This window comes from Embiotoca jacksoni, unplaced genomic scaffold (assembly GCF_022577435.1).
Source record: "Embiotoca jacksoni isolate LCO1_2020_lvr unplaced genomic scaffold, fEmbJac1.0.p SCAF_15, whole genome shotgun sequence".
NCBI classification, from domain to species: domain Eukaryota; kingdom Metazoa; phylum Chordata; class Actinopteri; family Embiotocidae; genus Embiotoca; species Embiotoca jacksoni.
The window spans coordinates 14402564-14418214 of NW_027185285.1; the positions used below are offsets into that span (position 1 = coordinate 14402564).

Below are 15651 nucleotides of genomic sequence, written 5' to 3' on the forward strand. Positions count from 1 at the left end.
AGCCAAGGTGCTAAAAATAATTTACTTTTTTTTGCACGTGAAAGAAACAGAAACAAGTAATGAAGTAATTAAATAATAAGTCGCTATACAGCGCAGTCTATAATTATGTTTGCACCTGATGATACGGTAATAAGTCCAGATCAAAACTGGACTACCTGATCTGGACCATCCTGTTCCGAGCTGTATGTGTGCGTGGCAGTGGTGTCACAGAGGAGGAGTCAGTGTGCCTCTGTTGTGCGATTCACACACTCTAAAACGGAAACCAGACGGGTGCCTTTACCTCCGTGCGCCTCGCGTGAGTTTTAACAAGTAGGAAAAGTCGTTGGAGCTTTAATGTCAACTTCATTTCAACTGGTCTACTCTGAAAGCTCGGTTTCACAGTGTGACTCCTGAATGCATCTTGATTTTCTGCGAGTGCTGTAACAGGTGCTGCGGCACGCCGCTCGGACAGTGAACATGTCCAGTGGGAAAGACGCAAATGCTGCTGAAAAGTGAGTACACGCAACAGATAATTCACCGACAGGCCAACAGTTTGACTTGTTCCGTATAAGCTCTCCCTGCTGAGATTTGCCTGGGAAAGGGTGAAAAGACACCTGTATAGGAAACAAGAATATCAAGTATTCACCTTTATCTGCACCAGGAAACATCAACAACGGGTTTTTATTCTCGTTTTCCTGGATGTCTGTCTAGTTTACTCTTCTTCAAGTTTGATTTGGAACTAGTGGGGGTGTCAGCACCAGGAAGAAGTTTTGCATGCTTTCAGTAAATGAAGCTGGCAACAAGTCAGCCAAGTCTGCACTGAGGTCTTGGCAAACAAAACTATTGATAGATGTTATTTTGTCTATGATGTTATAATTGCATCATATCAGTGTGTTGATTTGGAATCAAAGGAAATGTTCACTTGCATGGATATGGAAAATGTGATCCTAAACCTTAACTTAACATGTCAGTCGTTGCATGTAACTCACGGGCCCTGCATGTTGAATGTATGTCTCCAGCACCCTGAACCCTGGAACACGCATGTAGGTTCAGTACATTTGCATTGGTTGTGTGTATTTTTTTGTAACAGCTCCTCAGAGATGACTCTAAAAGAGTGCCTGGATGAGTGTATGGAGGCTGTGGATCTCTTCCTTAACAACCACTTCAATGAGAGCCTGGAGAGGCTGAGACCAAGGTAACAGAATCATCCTGAGTCAGCTTTGACTCCATAGAGGTTTTAACCAACTCTTGCTGTCTAAGTTGAAGCTACTAGTGTCATGTGTGCTTTGTTTTAGCACATTCATGGTGGTATGTTTCAGCGTGATGTCAGCAGTATTTTGCCTGCGATGTAAGTGGTGTGAACTGTTAAGAAGTGCCCTTCCTGTCAGGTTTCATTTCTCCAGGATACGAAGTGTTTGCTAAAGCTGACGCCCAAGGTTTGACTAATTGAACAGCCAACAAAATGTTTGCAAAATAAACACCAAGCACAAGACAGACTGGGAGACAGAACGAATAAAGAGAGCAGGATATTTACTCTTTACTTTTTGCGACGGGAAAATGCATATGTTGTACAGCAGTTACCTAAGATTGCAAGTGTTTGCTCACAGTATGAGGTGATATTGACACTACGACTCCATGTTTCCCATGTAGAGTAAATGAGAGTATGTACCATGCTCTTATCTACGCCACAGTGCTGGAAATGCAAGCCATGATGACTTTCCAGCATGATGACATCAGCAGTGCAGGAAATACCATGAAGAGTGCCCAGGAGGTCTGCCAGAGGTCAGGAATTTTCCCAATGAAAATTATCTTTACCAGATTTAGTTTGAAAGAGTAGATTATTTTATTCAATTCACTGACCAGAGTTTAATAATTTTTCTTTTCAAACTCATTTTTTATTCTCTGTGACGCTGCAATCCTGTCTTCTGTGGTCCATGAGCCAAAAAAAAGGCATATTTTATAAGGTGTATTTGCATTTATGGCTTTTCTGTTACCATACTACCAATTTGACTGTGTTTGCACGAGAGAAGCCCCAAAAGTAGACATATCTAAATATCGTTGTGTCAGAAAAGATGCAGTTACCGTCAGAGAAGTGGCAGCACAATGTCTTGTGCTGAAGTCCTATCTGATGTTTCAGGTTTCGACGGAAATCCCCGGGTTTGGCTAATAAGTCAGGAGGGGAATCACTCTCTGAAGGTAAAAGGCTTGGACGTCTGACTCCTGCAGTTTTAAAGGACAATTCTTCCAAAACATGAATTGCAGTGGATAAAAATATTGGAAAATATGTTTTCAGTAATTCTTTAACTCACGGGTAAAAGTGGCCAAGGGAATATTTGAATTGAAGTAGGAGAGCATTCTGTTTTAAATTCAGTTTTTTAAAAGGTTTTCAACTTCTCTGCATGCCTGCATACATGTATCTTTGTAGATTATTTCCCATATTTCTGATATACATATGTAAAGCATGTGCAATGTTTACCATATTCACCATCTTAATTTAGCATGTTAGCGATTTGCGAATTGATTTTACACTTTATTGTTAGCTGACTATGCTAATTGCATGTTATTTATTATTTAATGTGTGTGTCTGTTGATGTGTTTTTGCAGTGCAGCTCCATGCCGAAGTGTGTTACGCAGAGTGTCAACTCCAAAGAGCTGCTCTCACTTTCCTACAGGTGCCGTAGGCTCATATGTCTATTAAACCACTGAAGCAGCTGTATAATCTCGTGTACTCTATCTGCATTAGGGGTAACTTTTAATATGATAAGGAGAAATCTAAGTTTGATGATGGCAACGTTCCAACATATTGATTTAATGACGTCATTCCATTACACAATGTAGCGGTATGACATATGTTACAAGTGTAACTTAAGCACAGCAACAACAAGCAAAGTTAAAATGCACTCCACAGTGGAGGAGTTCGTTCCAAAAATGGAAATGACTAGGAGTGTGGAAGTGTTTTGCTTACAAAAGATCAGATATACAACCCACAAATGTTTACTGGATATTTTATATTTTTGCTGACATATACAACGTATATCTTAGAACACTTATTTTGTTGCAATTGTAAATTCTTGAAATTGAGAATAAAATAATTTTCAATATTTTGTCATATCATTAAGAATATAACAGAAAATACCCTGAATATTGCCTACCTAACATGCACATTCTAAGTAACAGACACTTAATATGGTTTGGAAGTTTCATTCATCTTAATCCAAGCCCCTCTAAACCAAAAGTCTGTATGATATGATTTTTTAATTACAGAATTATCACACATTTTGTTGCAGGATGAGAACATGGTGAGTTTCATTAAAGGAGGGATCAAAGTACGAAACAGTTACCTGATTTACAAGTAAGTAATCGATAAGAATACTTGCATTAAATGAATGTCAGCAGTATATAGTGTGTATGTGCATTAGAAGAGTGTCTATATTATGCTCTTATTGCAGTTGCTAGAAATGTATTTATGTTTCCATTATTAAAGGGCCGCTCCATTAACACTTGATGTTCAGTTGACTCATCGCATGACTGTGAATGATCAGGCCGTGAACAGCTGTCTATGTCTTTTGTAGATTTTAAGGCAAATCTCTAAAAAACACACAAAAAAACATATCAAGCTGATGATGTCACTGTGATGTCATCTGGTTAAGATTATCTTGGGTTTGGAGAATCAGTTACATGACTAAAAGTACCTGTTGCAAACTGGGAGTGTATAGTTCTAAAGATGCAGGCATTTATCAGAAAAACATTGTGCTTAGTTGCATTATGGGAAATGTAGGCTCCATGCTTGTGTCAGTGTAACGTTTATCTCTGGAGCATCTGATAATTTAGCTTTCTTTTTCATTGTATCATGGTATTAACCTGTCCACTAATACGCTGTTCTGGTGAGCTGCGTCCTTAAACAACTGACATACTTGTCTTTTATCTTTCAGAGAACTGCATTCTTTCATAAAATCTCACAACTGTCTCAAAGGACTGAGCCACGTTCACTTAGAGGGAGGAATAGCATTTGGAATTGGTGCATTTAATCTGGTATGATGTCAAATTTACAGTATATTTACAAACATACTGGCCATCTATTTGTTGTGTGTAATCATGTGTTTGTATCTGATCAGGTCTTCTTTACTTTCAGACACTCTCTCTATTTCCTCCAAGGATACTCAAAGTTTTGGAGTTTGCAGGCTTCTCCGGAGACAAGGTCCAATATCTAAATACATTTTCCTCCATTTTGTATTCAATTATTAAATGACACCCTCATGGATGTCTTCAACATGTGTGATCCTGTTTCAGGAGTATGGTCTGTCCCTTCTGCGTGACGGTGCGACAGGGATGAATCTGCGCTCGATGCTGTGCGCTCTGCTACTGCTCTGCTACTACACCTTCCTCACATTCATACTAGGTACTGCTCTACCCATCCTCACATCTGAGATCCAGATGATTCTGATTGTGTTAAAAAAGTATCACTTGATCGCGCATGTTATTCACACCTATGAGGATTTCTGCATGGTATCATATTTCTGTTTTATCCTCTCAGGGACAGGTGAGGGAGAGGTGGCTGAAGCTGAAAGATTGCTGAAACCTTTCCTTCTCCGCTACCCACAGGTGAGTAGTAATAACGACAATCTGGTGGCAAAATAAATCACTTTTTTTTTTAATAAACAGGGACTTTCTGACTGGTAATGAAGGTGTTAAGTCTTTGTTTGGTATTCTCCTGCAAATCACAGACTAAATGAGCATGGCTACTTCAAATCACTAACAATTATTCTTACCAGCATTTAAAATCAAAACATTTTACAGTTGTATTACAAAATCAGCTCATGTCAATGAGATAGTTGAAATTAGTGGATTCAATCCCAGGTGAGATGAAGGGAACAGAGAATTTAATTTAACCTTTTCGGCTGGAGTATGAACTGTTCCACAACAAGAAATGGTTTGCACTCAAATCGATGGCACAAAAGCAACCTTTAAATACAGTTTGAATTGTCAGTTTACAGTTTTTATGTTCTTCAATAACTCTGTATTGAATGCCTTGTTGTAGAAACCAGCTCAGGGATCTATTGTGACTGACTGGTTGGTTCTGGTGTCAGCGATTTGCTCATCAGCTAAAGCAGTCCACAAACAAGCTGTCCAAGTAGTCACTGCTTCATCAAGCTTATACAACCAAATATATCATGAATACACAAGAATGAATTTTGCTGTGACAATTTCTGGTGTCACCTGCCTTTAAAGGGGATTTCCAGTGATTTTACGAGTCAAGGTTAAGTGGCAGCACAATAACCAGTTCTCTTGATACATCTATGTTTACAAACTGAGACCATTAGAATTGAAAAGATATTGGCATTTACCAGGCAGAAAGGATCTAATGAAAACCAGCATATTGGGAGAACAACATTTTGGCCAAAGGAGAGACTTGACATTCTCTGCAATTAGGTGGAAACAATATATGCATATATTGGTATCAGCATGGGCATTCAATGTAAAGAGTTGGAAAACTTCAGCATGTTAGATATCTGCAAAACATCCAATACTGCAAGTCCTTTAAAATAATATTAAGTTGGAGCCATAACTGTACACACCAACTTAGTTAAGATATAATATCTTGGAACGTAATAAAAACGAAGTTAGATGTGACGTGTAATGTAATTCAGCTTTAAACCATCATAAGTGCCGTAGCTGTGGTTCCATATGCAGTGAAGGATTATTATTGTGCGTTGGATTAACTGCCATTGATCTTACAAACCCGCATTATTGTCTGATTTCATTGAGTGGTGAGTGAGTACAAATGTATTATAAGTGATAGAAATTCTGATTAAAACCACAAAAGTAAGATCCACATTGTGATAAAGCAGAGTGATCCTTTATAGCCGATGACTTCTGTTGTCCATAGAGTGTGTAGATGTGAATGTAGGGCTCAAATACAATGAATAGATTCCTCATCTTCTACCAATTCTGCATTCAAACTTGTGACTACCACCTAAACTGCTTCACATCATTGAGCTATTAATCTTTCTATTATCATGTCATCATTGTGCTTTCTCACAACTCCCTTCTTGCATTCACATCATTTATTTCTGTCATCCTGTCACACTCTGAACTATCCATACCCTGATTGCTGTCATGTCGTTGCACGTCATCCAGTCTCTCGTGCACACAGAATCCTTTCGAACATCTTTCCTTCATTTTGCCCACACCTTCATGCTATCACTCCTACCGCTTCACCTGACTTACATTCTTGTAAATGTACAATGCCTGTTTCCACTCCACCTTTTACTCACATGCCAGCCCATCCCACAGAACAAACTCAAAGCTCAGACACCGTACCAATCTTTTGGTTAAACACTGCAAAGTATGACTGTTATACAATGTATCTGCTTGCAGATAGAGGAGCATTTAACAGCAAGCAATCTTAAGACTGAAATTATTTTTATGAATTTTCCCCTCTGTCTGTCCAGGGAGCAATATTTCTCTTCTTTGCCGGCAGAACTGAGGAGATCAAAGGGAACATTGACAAGGTGTGTTTCAGAAAATGTATACATAACATGGCTCGATGTGTTTACAGCATTTATTTTTCATAAACCTATCATGAGTAAGTGATTTCACCTTCTTGGGCGATAAATTAATCATTCAGTTATTTGGTTACCATGGAAATATTGTTGCCATGTTTTAGCCAATGAGCTCCCAAGGACCAGCGCCCAAAGTTAATATTTAATTCACAACATATACCTCAAATGCAGCATCAGTGTTTCATGTCCTAATTATTCTGCTTTAAGGTGTCATTTCACTGTGCTTCCAGGCGGTGGTACTCTTCGAAGATGGCTGCAAGGCCCAGCAGACATGGAAGCAGTTTCACCACATGTGCTACTGGGAGCTGATGTGGTGCTTCACCTATAAGCGCGCATGGAAGATGGCGTACTTCTATGCAGACCTGCTGAGCCAGGAGAGCCGCTGGTCCAAGGTACTGAACTCAGGAGGACACCAGGAGGAATTTTCTTGTCAAACATCAATAGAAATAAATGCATGAGTTTTATTTTTAACTTATTTTTTCTCTCTGTTAGGCCATGTATATGTACATGAAAGCTGCTTACCTCAGTATGCTGCCAAAGGATGAAGCCAGGCCTTTCGGGGAGGACGAGGTAGAGCTCTTTCGGTAAATACACTTCATGGTCCTCACACTCTGGATCTGCTTAATTTTTACCAATATGTATGTTTTAACATGAGAGGCACTGTTCACGTAAATGTCTGTGTGCGTTGGTGGAAAGGAAGGTTCAAAAGTGGCATGGCAGTGCACAATCATTCCTGCATGATAAATACAAGTTTTTTTTTTAACTGTAAACTAAGGAAAGATTTTCTAGTGGAGTCCCAGAACATAAAAAAAAAACCCTGATAATGAGCATAATAGGTCCCCTTTAAATTAATTCTATAGACACAGAATGAATGCTGATGTGTAAACACCATTTGTCACATTTGTGTTTACAGCTCATCGATCTGCTTCCAAAATGTCAAGTAATGATAGTGCATTAGATTTAGACACTATCCCACTAACTCAGACCCATACCGTGGTTCCAGATCTGTCTTTATTTTTCTCTTGTGTCTTTAGAAAAGTTCCCACCTTCAAGCAGAAAATAGCAGGGAAGTCTCCTCCAACGGAGAAGTTTGCTATTCGTAAAGCCAGACGCTACAAGGCTTCCTGTCCCGTCAGGCTACCAGTACCAGTGCTGGTAATAGAACAACACACTCGCACACAATGAACACAACAGGCATTGTGTCTGACTGAGCCGTCCAACAGTATCCACTGCTTCATTGCAGGAGATGATGTACATGTGGAACGGTTTCAGTATGATCAGCAAATGCCCAGAGCTGACTGAGGGCATGATGCAGACTTTGGTGGAGGCCGAGCGCACTTTGCTGGAGTCCCCCGGTAATGCAGCATATCACAAACCATTCATTTAGGCTGTGTTCCAAACTACGTACTTCCCTTCGTCAACTAACAGATAGTGCTTGTACATGTTAGGACTGTCCCGGCTTCTGTGTGGTGTTCTGAAACAGCTGCAGCTTCCTCAGATGCCTTAATTTGAAAATCTGTACAACGGTGGTCTCTTTCTTTCCTGCTACGTAACCAAAATGGCGACCGTTGAGTGTGGAAAATGTGCAGAGCTTCACACTAAATTTTGGGATTGTTTTGAGTGCATCATCCGGGTACTTATATTAAACTGCATGTTTCCATACTTGGACCATGTAATTACACTTATGCACTGAAACTACTGAGCGTTAGTATGTAAGTGCGCCATTTGGAACACAGGATAAGAAATGCTTTAGACAGTGCTGATGGTGTCTGCTCTGTCCTCTGTAGGAAATGAGTATACAGTGGATGACCGCTGTGTGATCCACATGTTGAAAGGACTGTGTTTGAAGAACCAAGGTTTCCTCCAGGCTGCTGAGGAATGCTTCAACAAAGTGTGCACTAGGTGGGTTAGTTTGTGGCAACACTGGTAAACGCACTGCCTGTGAGGCTCGTTGAATTACGGCCAGAGGACTATGAAACTCTTCAAAGTTTCACGACACCATTCTTAAAAAGGAAACAAAAATCATAGTCAGACCCAAAGGGTTTTAAATATAAGGTTGTATATATAAGTGTTTGCTTATTTTTTGGGGGAAACTGTAACTGCAGTATTTCCGTATGTGTCAGTTAAAATGTTGAAGTGCAGCACTTCGCTGGATGTACTGACAGCGCTGTGTTTGCTTAGCAACCATAAACTGTCACTAAGTCACACGGTGGATATTTGCATGGCGATCAAGATTGAGATTACTTTGTTGAAATTACACTGACATTACTACTGTTTATTCACTGATGGAGTCACCTACCTGTATGGAAAAACAAAAAACTCTGCTGCTTATACAGCATTGCCGAGGATGTAACGCACAGCACAGTGATGCAGGGTCGTGACTTACCATGTGTAAAAGGTACGTGTGTGCGACAAGAATGTTGAATTCACCTCGTTCTGCGTGTGCTCAGTGAAAAGAAGATCAAGTTTGACCACTACCTGGTGCCCAACTCTCTGGTGGAGCTCGGCCTGCTTTACATAGACCAAGGCAGAAGGAACGAGGCTATCAAACTGCTGAACAAGGCCAAGTAAGTTACTCGTTTACATACGTACAGCATACATTGTCTGCGTGGCTCATTGGGAGAGTTCAAATTTGTATTTGAAATATAAAACTGTTGAGTGTTTACTACGATTTTGGTGGCATCGACAGACATCTAGACCCTTAGTCAGCTCCCATCTGACTGAATGAACTTATAGTCTGTCCCTCACACAGCTGCACATTTATGCCTCAGTTCATTTCTTGTTTGGGCAGATAATGAGACAACTGCATAGCAAAACTGTGAAACAAAGTATGTTTTAAAATGTAATAACTATGATTAAAAAAAAAAAAAATGCCTCTGTAAAATTACAACCACCTTACCTAAAACAAAAAGTTTGACATTATTAAATAGGTTTATTTTTTTTTTGCTTTCTTTTAAAGATTGATAGCTCTCATGTCTGTACAGTAAACGTAAAGAACCGTTTAACCCGGTTCATTTAGCTTAGCACAGCGATAGAGGTCCACCTAACAGTAAATCTTATTATTTAATGCTTTTTATCTTTAGTTACCAGAACAAGTCTGGAAAAAGTGCAAAATCAGCAAATTGTTAGTTTTACAGGGGTTATGAGCTGGACTTCATAACATGCTCCATGACGAAGAACATGTTTATTAGTGAGCTTCAGAGGTGCTTCTTTGTATGCTGATTGTATCAGCTTTAGGAACAGCTGTGCTCGCCGTTTCCACATATGTCCACTCTGTATGCTAACTGGCTATAGCTTAATTTTGAATACAGGTCAAATCTGTATTTTATCTCTCACCAACAAAGTTAAGAAACACATTTACCAAAATGACAGATTATTGCTTTAAATGTTCGATATTTGTAGCAGCTACTACTAAAACTGTGCATTATTACTTTTTATATATTCACAATGTAATATAATATACCAATCTACTTTATTACTATGGTATTATTCATTACATGTGGTTACTATAATTAAGATAATAAGTTTTGTTTCAAGACTGTTGAATAGGGTGTTACAAAAGACGAGGTTGTTTCAGGTTGCTCCGTGTATAGCTCCTGCATCAACACTAGAGGTCGCTCTTTGTCTGTGTAAACGCAAATATTATTTCAGCGTGTTCTTGAAGACTGGTTTTCTTTAAAGGGGCTGTACCCATTTGAATATCTCCCATGTGCTCCCATTGGATGGAAACTTGGATGCAACTTTCAGGGCAGAATAAATAAAACAAAGCGAATAAATTGTCCCTGCAGTTTACACTGACATCATCTGCGGGTTTGACTTGCAGACACAATTACAAAGAATACTCGATGGAGTCCCGGACGCAGTTCAGGGTGCACGCTGCTCTGGCCAAACTCAAGGCTGACCCTGGTGAAGAGGACGACACGCGTCTGTGAGACGACATTTCTTCATGACTGATACACTGGACTCTCCACTTCCCTCACGGTTAAAGCTGCTTTAGCTACACAGCCAGTTTTTACCTTCCAGGTGTTTTCTCACTGTGGTCTGGTACCTTTTTAAGGCATTTTGGTGTTCACCTCTGTACAAAGGTTTAACCTGGTAGAATATTTGTAAGAACCATCCTTGTCAGAGCGGCCGAGCTGACTCACCTTGAATTTCACTGCCTTTCGGTTTAACAGACTGAGTTTATATACAGTAGCCATTTTATTTTATAGATGTTTTACTCTTTACGTTGATCATTACACACTAAATTTTAATTGATTGAAATCCACTTGAAATATGTAATGTAATACATTTTAAGACTTAATAAAATGCAATGACTTTCTTTATATATACTGAAATGTAATTATAACATTATGAAGATGAGCATACTGTTCTGTTGCAACATATTTTAGATTTTATAAGGTGTTAGGATGTTAATGGTATTTCATACAAACTGTGGCCGCACGAACATCCTTGTAAAAAGTCTTTGAGTTGAATTGAAGTGTAGAACCTGCAGCCAGTATTCATACACCTGGACAGATGCATTGTGGGTCACCGTCATGTCCATCCTGTATGGCTGCAGTGAAGGTGCATATCAACGTGACACAGGTGAGGACGTGAAACTACTGCTGTTCAATTTCACCGCATTCAAATTCAGTGTTGAGACTGATTTTGATCAGGACATAAACTTTGCAAAAAATGTCAATTATTTTTTCATGAATAAAATGTACTTGTCTTTGAAATCGGGCAAAATGTAGTCAGTAATTAAATTGATTTTAGTTTTATATATGTATAGATATATATCTATATATTGATAAAAAAAATATATCTATAAATATATATATATAAATCGATATAGATATATATCTATATCAATATCAATAGATATATATCTATATATATCTATCGATATAGATAGAGAGCGAGAGAGAGAGAGAGAGAGAGAGAGAGAGAGAAAGAGAGCGAGAGCCTGAAAATTGAACAAAATGTGTAGAGAAAAGTAAAGAAGAAAGGTTAATTGTTTCCCAATGAAGAAAACAATGGGGTTTTCTTTAATTCAGGTCGCTGCAGAAGGTGTCGGGTAACACAAAAACAGGGACGGAACTGGTTTTGAGACACTTTTAAAATAAATGTTCCCCTGAAAAGTGTTATGCAGCAGACCGTCCATCTTTTTAAATAAAGTCGGAGCAAGGCCCGACAGATATTTTTGTGTAAAATGACTCCGTCCAAGACTACGAGGAGGCAGCAGGAGGTGTCGCAGGGGCCACCACCTGCTCCTCTCTCATTCGACGTTTCATTAGTTTCTTCTTCTTCTTCTCTTCCTTTTCTATTTCAGCGACCATTTCCAAGAACTTGGGGCTGCGGGGGTCCACTGCGTAGCCAAAACGCTCTCTGGCCTCAGCCAGCAACTTTGCGCGACGAGCCTTCTCCTCTTTAAGCTTCTGTTTGGTTTCACGCTTCTCTCGGCGCCAGTCAGCTATCATCTTGGGCATTTTGGCCATGTGTTGTGCGATGATTTTCTCTCTGCAATGACAATAGAAAAAAAGCACAATAAAGTACGACAGGTGTTAAAGCTGCCCGTCATACGTCTGAGCATAATGTCCTGTCACGAGTGAAATGGATTCACATTACATTTGGTGCAGATGCTCAGCCAAGATCTAATCATCACTTTAGTGACGGACTTATCATCAAAATATGACATCATCCTCTACTTTGGTTTATAATCAAATATCTGCAAAAATAATGACATGAACATCGGACGCAGCTGAACTTTGTCTTTAGTGCTAATTTGTAGGTAAGCAAATGTCAGCATGCTAAAGAAAGATGAACGTGGTAAAAAAAAATTAAATAAAATACATCTGGCCAACTTTAGCATGTTACTATGACAACCAGTAACATTTTTACAATGACTTTACCACAACTGCAAAGCCAACTGAAAGCTGGTATTGAATGACTATCACAAATATTCTAAATCAGATCGTTCCTGTTTGAATTTGACAGTAATTGTGATTAAAACTAAAACCGGACCGTTTTATTCAGCAAGCCAATAGTTAACATTTTAAAACGCGTCTCCTTTTGTTAAGTCAATAAGGAGCTTTGTAGAAAACGTGTTTACATTTAAGCCTCTGAGTACAACGTGAAGCTCACAGGACTGTAGAGTGACACGTCTTTCAGTTCACGGTAGATCTGTGCCTCGATGGCTGTCGGGTTGTTTTTGAACATCGGAACATATTTCCTCTTCACTGAGGGTGACGCTTTGGGTTTTCTTTCTGACTTTGGGAAAGTGGCTCCTCCTTCCAATAACTCGTGCTTACGTCCAGTTGTTTGAACTAATGATCTTGGAATCTGAAGTTTATAATTGGCTCCAAGACAAACACTCCTGAGGTGTGTGAATCCGAGGAGCTCGGAAGAAGATTGTAATCTTCTTGCTCAGATCTTCGCCGAGCTCATCAGACTTTCCCAGAGTAGGTTGTGTTGGTCAGTCCAATAAACAGGCCCTTTTTTATAAGGGAACAGAGAAGCTGTCAGCTGTCGTCAATCATGATCACCAACAGGAAGTTAAGAGGCTGGCAAGAATCATTTTGACCCCGCTTTGATTTGAACAGAAATAATAGTTTGTGCACCAAATTCTTTTTTTTTTTCTTTTAATAAAGAGATTCCACCCCAGAAAAATAAAAGTTCAAAGGAGTCATTGAAGTCTCAACATTGCCATGACATTCATGTCCCTGATGAGTGTGTGTGTGTAAACTGACCAAAGCTGTATTTATACTTTCAATATCTTAGTTTACATTGAGTTTAAATGTTTATGTGCATATAGAGGAGACATGTGGAGACATGCTCATGCCTGGTGGAAACAGACGTACTTTGAGCAGTCCACACGTCACCGTCGGGTCTGAACCGAAGGGATCATAACTGCTAAATATATATAATGAACTTTGTACTTCAACTTTAATCCATCATGCAGTTTTGCATTTGTTTCAGCAGGACGGACGCTTGGCTTTTCCATCAAGTTCGTCTTCGTAGATTCTTCAGTGGTTTGTTAGATATCAATTCTTAGACTGCGACAAAGCTTGATCACCATTTTCAAACCTACAGATTGGTTTGTATTTAGGTAAAAAAAAAAAAAAGATCGTATATTTATGAAAGATTCAAGGGTTCGTAGATTTGTATTCCTCATCCGAAGGCATCAGCGTTCCAGAGTCTTCATTTGCTGGAGAGATTGGTTTGGAAAAGTTTCTCATATCAACACACATAAACTGGTGACTCTCTTACGAAAGACTTCTTGATCTCAATGACATTTCCTGAATAAATAAAGCATTAATATACAAATGGCAGGCTGTCACGTGTAAAGTGATGGATATCACAGGGTTGTGCAAAAGACCACGAAACGAATTGAAGATGAAGACGACAATATGCTGTTAAAGACAGTCAGTAGATTTCCTTCCCTGAAAGTCAAGTTACAAACAACAACAACAACAACAGATTTTTACATTTATTAACTGGCTCAAACAGGAGCTGCGTCATTTGACTGCTGGTACCTGAATATACATTTGTGAGTGAGTAACTGCACTGTAGACATTTAAAAAGAGTGAAAAGGGAGTGAGAGGAAACCTGCATGTGAACACATTTGAAGTTTTAAGTTGGATGAGTGCTGAAGTTTTATGTTAAATTCATCGCGCGTCTCTTTTCCATTTTTGCACAGAACCAGACACAGATACACTTTCCAATTAAACGTTAGCTCTTGTTAAATGAATATCTGTAGAGCAGTGGTCACACTGTTAAACTTAAGATTAATTACTTATTCATCATAGTTAAAAATAAAAAGCCCAGGGGAGGGGAGTTATTCGAACTGCCTGTCCGATAATTGGCGCATCGACGCACGACTTACTTCGCCAGCCGTTTCTCGGTTTCCTCCTTCTCCTTGGCCGCTACGTCCTTCAGCAGTTCTTCCAACGGCGGGTTCCATTCCGTTTCTTCCGTGATCATTTTGTCGAGCTGCTCATGACTGGGCCACAGGGAGGCAGGCTGGATGCCCGACGCCGAGCCGTACCGACCGAACAGCTTCTTGTCGAACCGGGCCGTCTTCTGCCACTCCGGCGTCTTCTCGCTGTCCTTGTCTGGAATGTAAACGTCCCGCAAATTCAGCTTGAGAGGTTTCGGGTTATAAGACGCGGTCTGCAATAGAAAGCCACACTGAGAGCTCGCAGAAAGTACAGCTTTGGAAGATGAAGTTCCCTTTAAACTCCGACATAACACTGCTGTCCTCCTGCACAGCACGGCCGCCGCCATCTTGCTTGATCCACAAGAAGGACCCGGTGCAAAGTCATAGGTGCCCATCGCGGTGCCTTTTCACCAAATGCAAATGAATCTTCCCCGTACTCTAGTCATGTCAGTTATCAATCCGTAGTGTTGCCAATTACGCAGATATCTTCATATGCATGTGGCACATGTCATTACACAAAGGCAATTAAAAAAAGTGTAATACAATTAAAAACCAACATAAAAGGATTGAAGTTAGTGACGTGTGTTGAGGTGGAAATGAATATATTCGATTATGTAGCCTATTTGTTTAAAAAAAATATGAGAAAAATGTTGGCCATTGATATATTTTTAGTAATTCATTCTTTGTTGCAAATTCAGTGTCTTCAGACTACTGACCCAAATAATCAAGCAGTAGGCTGTGAAACAAGAACTTTATGGAGAATTGTGATGGACAACTTTCACAAGTATCTGACAGACCATTGACTGGCAATTAACAATAATACTTAAAACAAAAAAAATGAGACATTGATTAATTCTTGTTAAATAATTGTTTATTACATCTCTGGAATAAGGTGCGGACAAATACATATGTGGAGATGTAAGTAAGTAAGTTGTAAGTAGCCTATAGTAATAGAGTCAGTACATAACTATTTAATTCAAATAATTGAAATTCAAAGTTTAATCGGCATGACAAATCAGAGACAAATACTGATAGAAATGTAGGCTATAGACATTAATAGATGATTATCTATCTATCTATCTATCTATCTATCTATCTATCTATCTATCTATCTATCTATCTATCTATCTATCTATCTATCTATCTATCTATCTATCTATCTATCTATCTATCTATCTATCTATCTAT

At 39.2% G+C, this 15651-nt stretch overlaps 2 protein-coding genes across 2 annotated transcripts; one reads left to right on the forward strand and one right to left on the reverse strand.

Moving 5' to 3' along the window:
* The first annotated feature begins 277 nt into the window (after positions 1–277).
* On the forward strand, positions 278–11273 carry LOC138198406 (tetratricopeptide repeat protein 39A). Its single transcript, XM_069149828.1, has 19 exons — positions 278–295; positions 427–491; positions 1070–1174; positions 1630–1761; positions 2117–2175; positions 2584–2651; positions 3267–3331; positions 3912–4011; positions 4112–4177; positions 4270–4378; positions 4514–4581; positions 6432–6491; positions 6773–6934; positions 7035–7126; positions 7577–7697; positions 7786–7897; positions 8330–8444; positions 8993–9109; positions 10366–11273. The coding sequence occupies exons 2-19, from the start codon at positions 457–459 to the stop codon at positions 10472–10474; spliced, it is 1695 nt and encodes a 564-aa protein (XP_069005929.1). The 5' UTR covers positions 278–295; positions 427–456; the 3' UTR covers positions 10475–11273.
* Positions 11274–11625: 352 nt separating this feature from the next.
* gadd45gip1 (growth arrest and DNA-damage-inducible, gamma interacting protein 1) lies at positions 11626–14873 on the reverse strand. The gene is made up of 2 exons (XM_069149829.1): positions 14410–14873; positions 11626–12044 (listed from the first exon to the last, which is right to left on the reverse strand). Exons 1-2 carry the CDS (start codon positions 14856–14858, stop codon positions 11753–11755), a joined length of 741 nt encoding a protein of 246 aa, XP_069005930.1. The 5' UTR covers positions 14859–14873; the 3' UTR covers positions 11626–11752.
* Between the last annotated feature and the right edge of the window lie 778 nt (positions 14874–15651).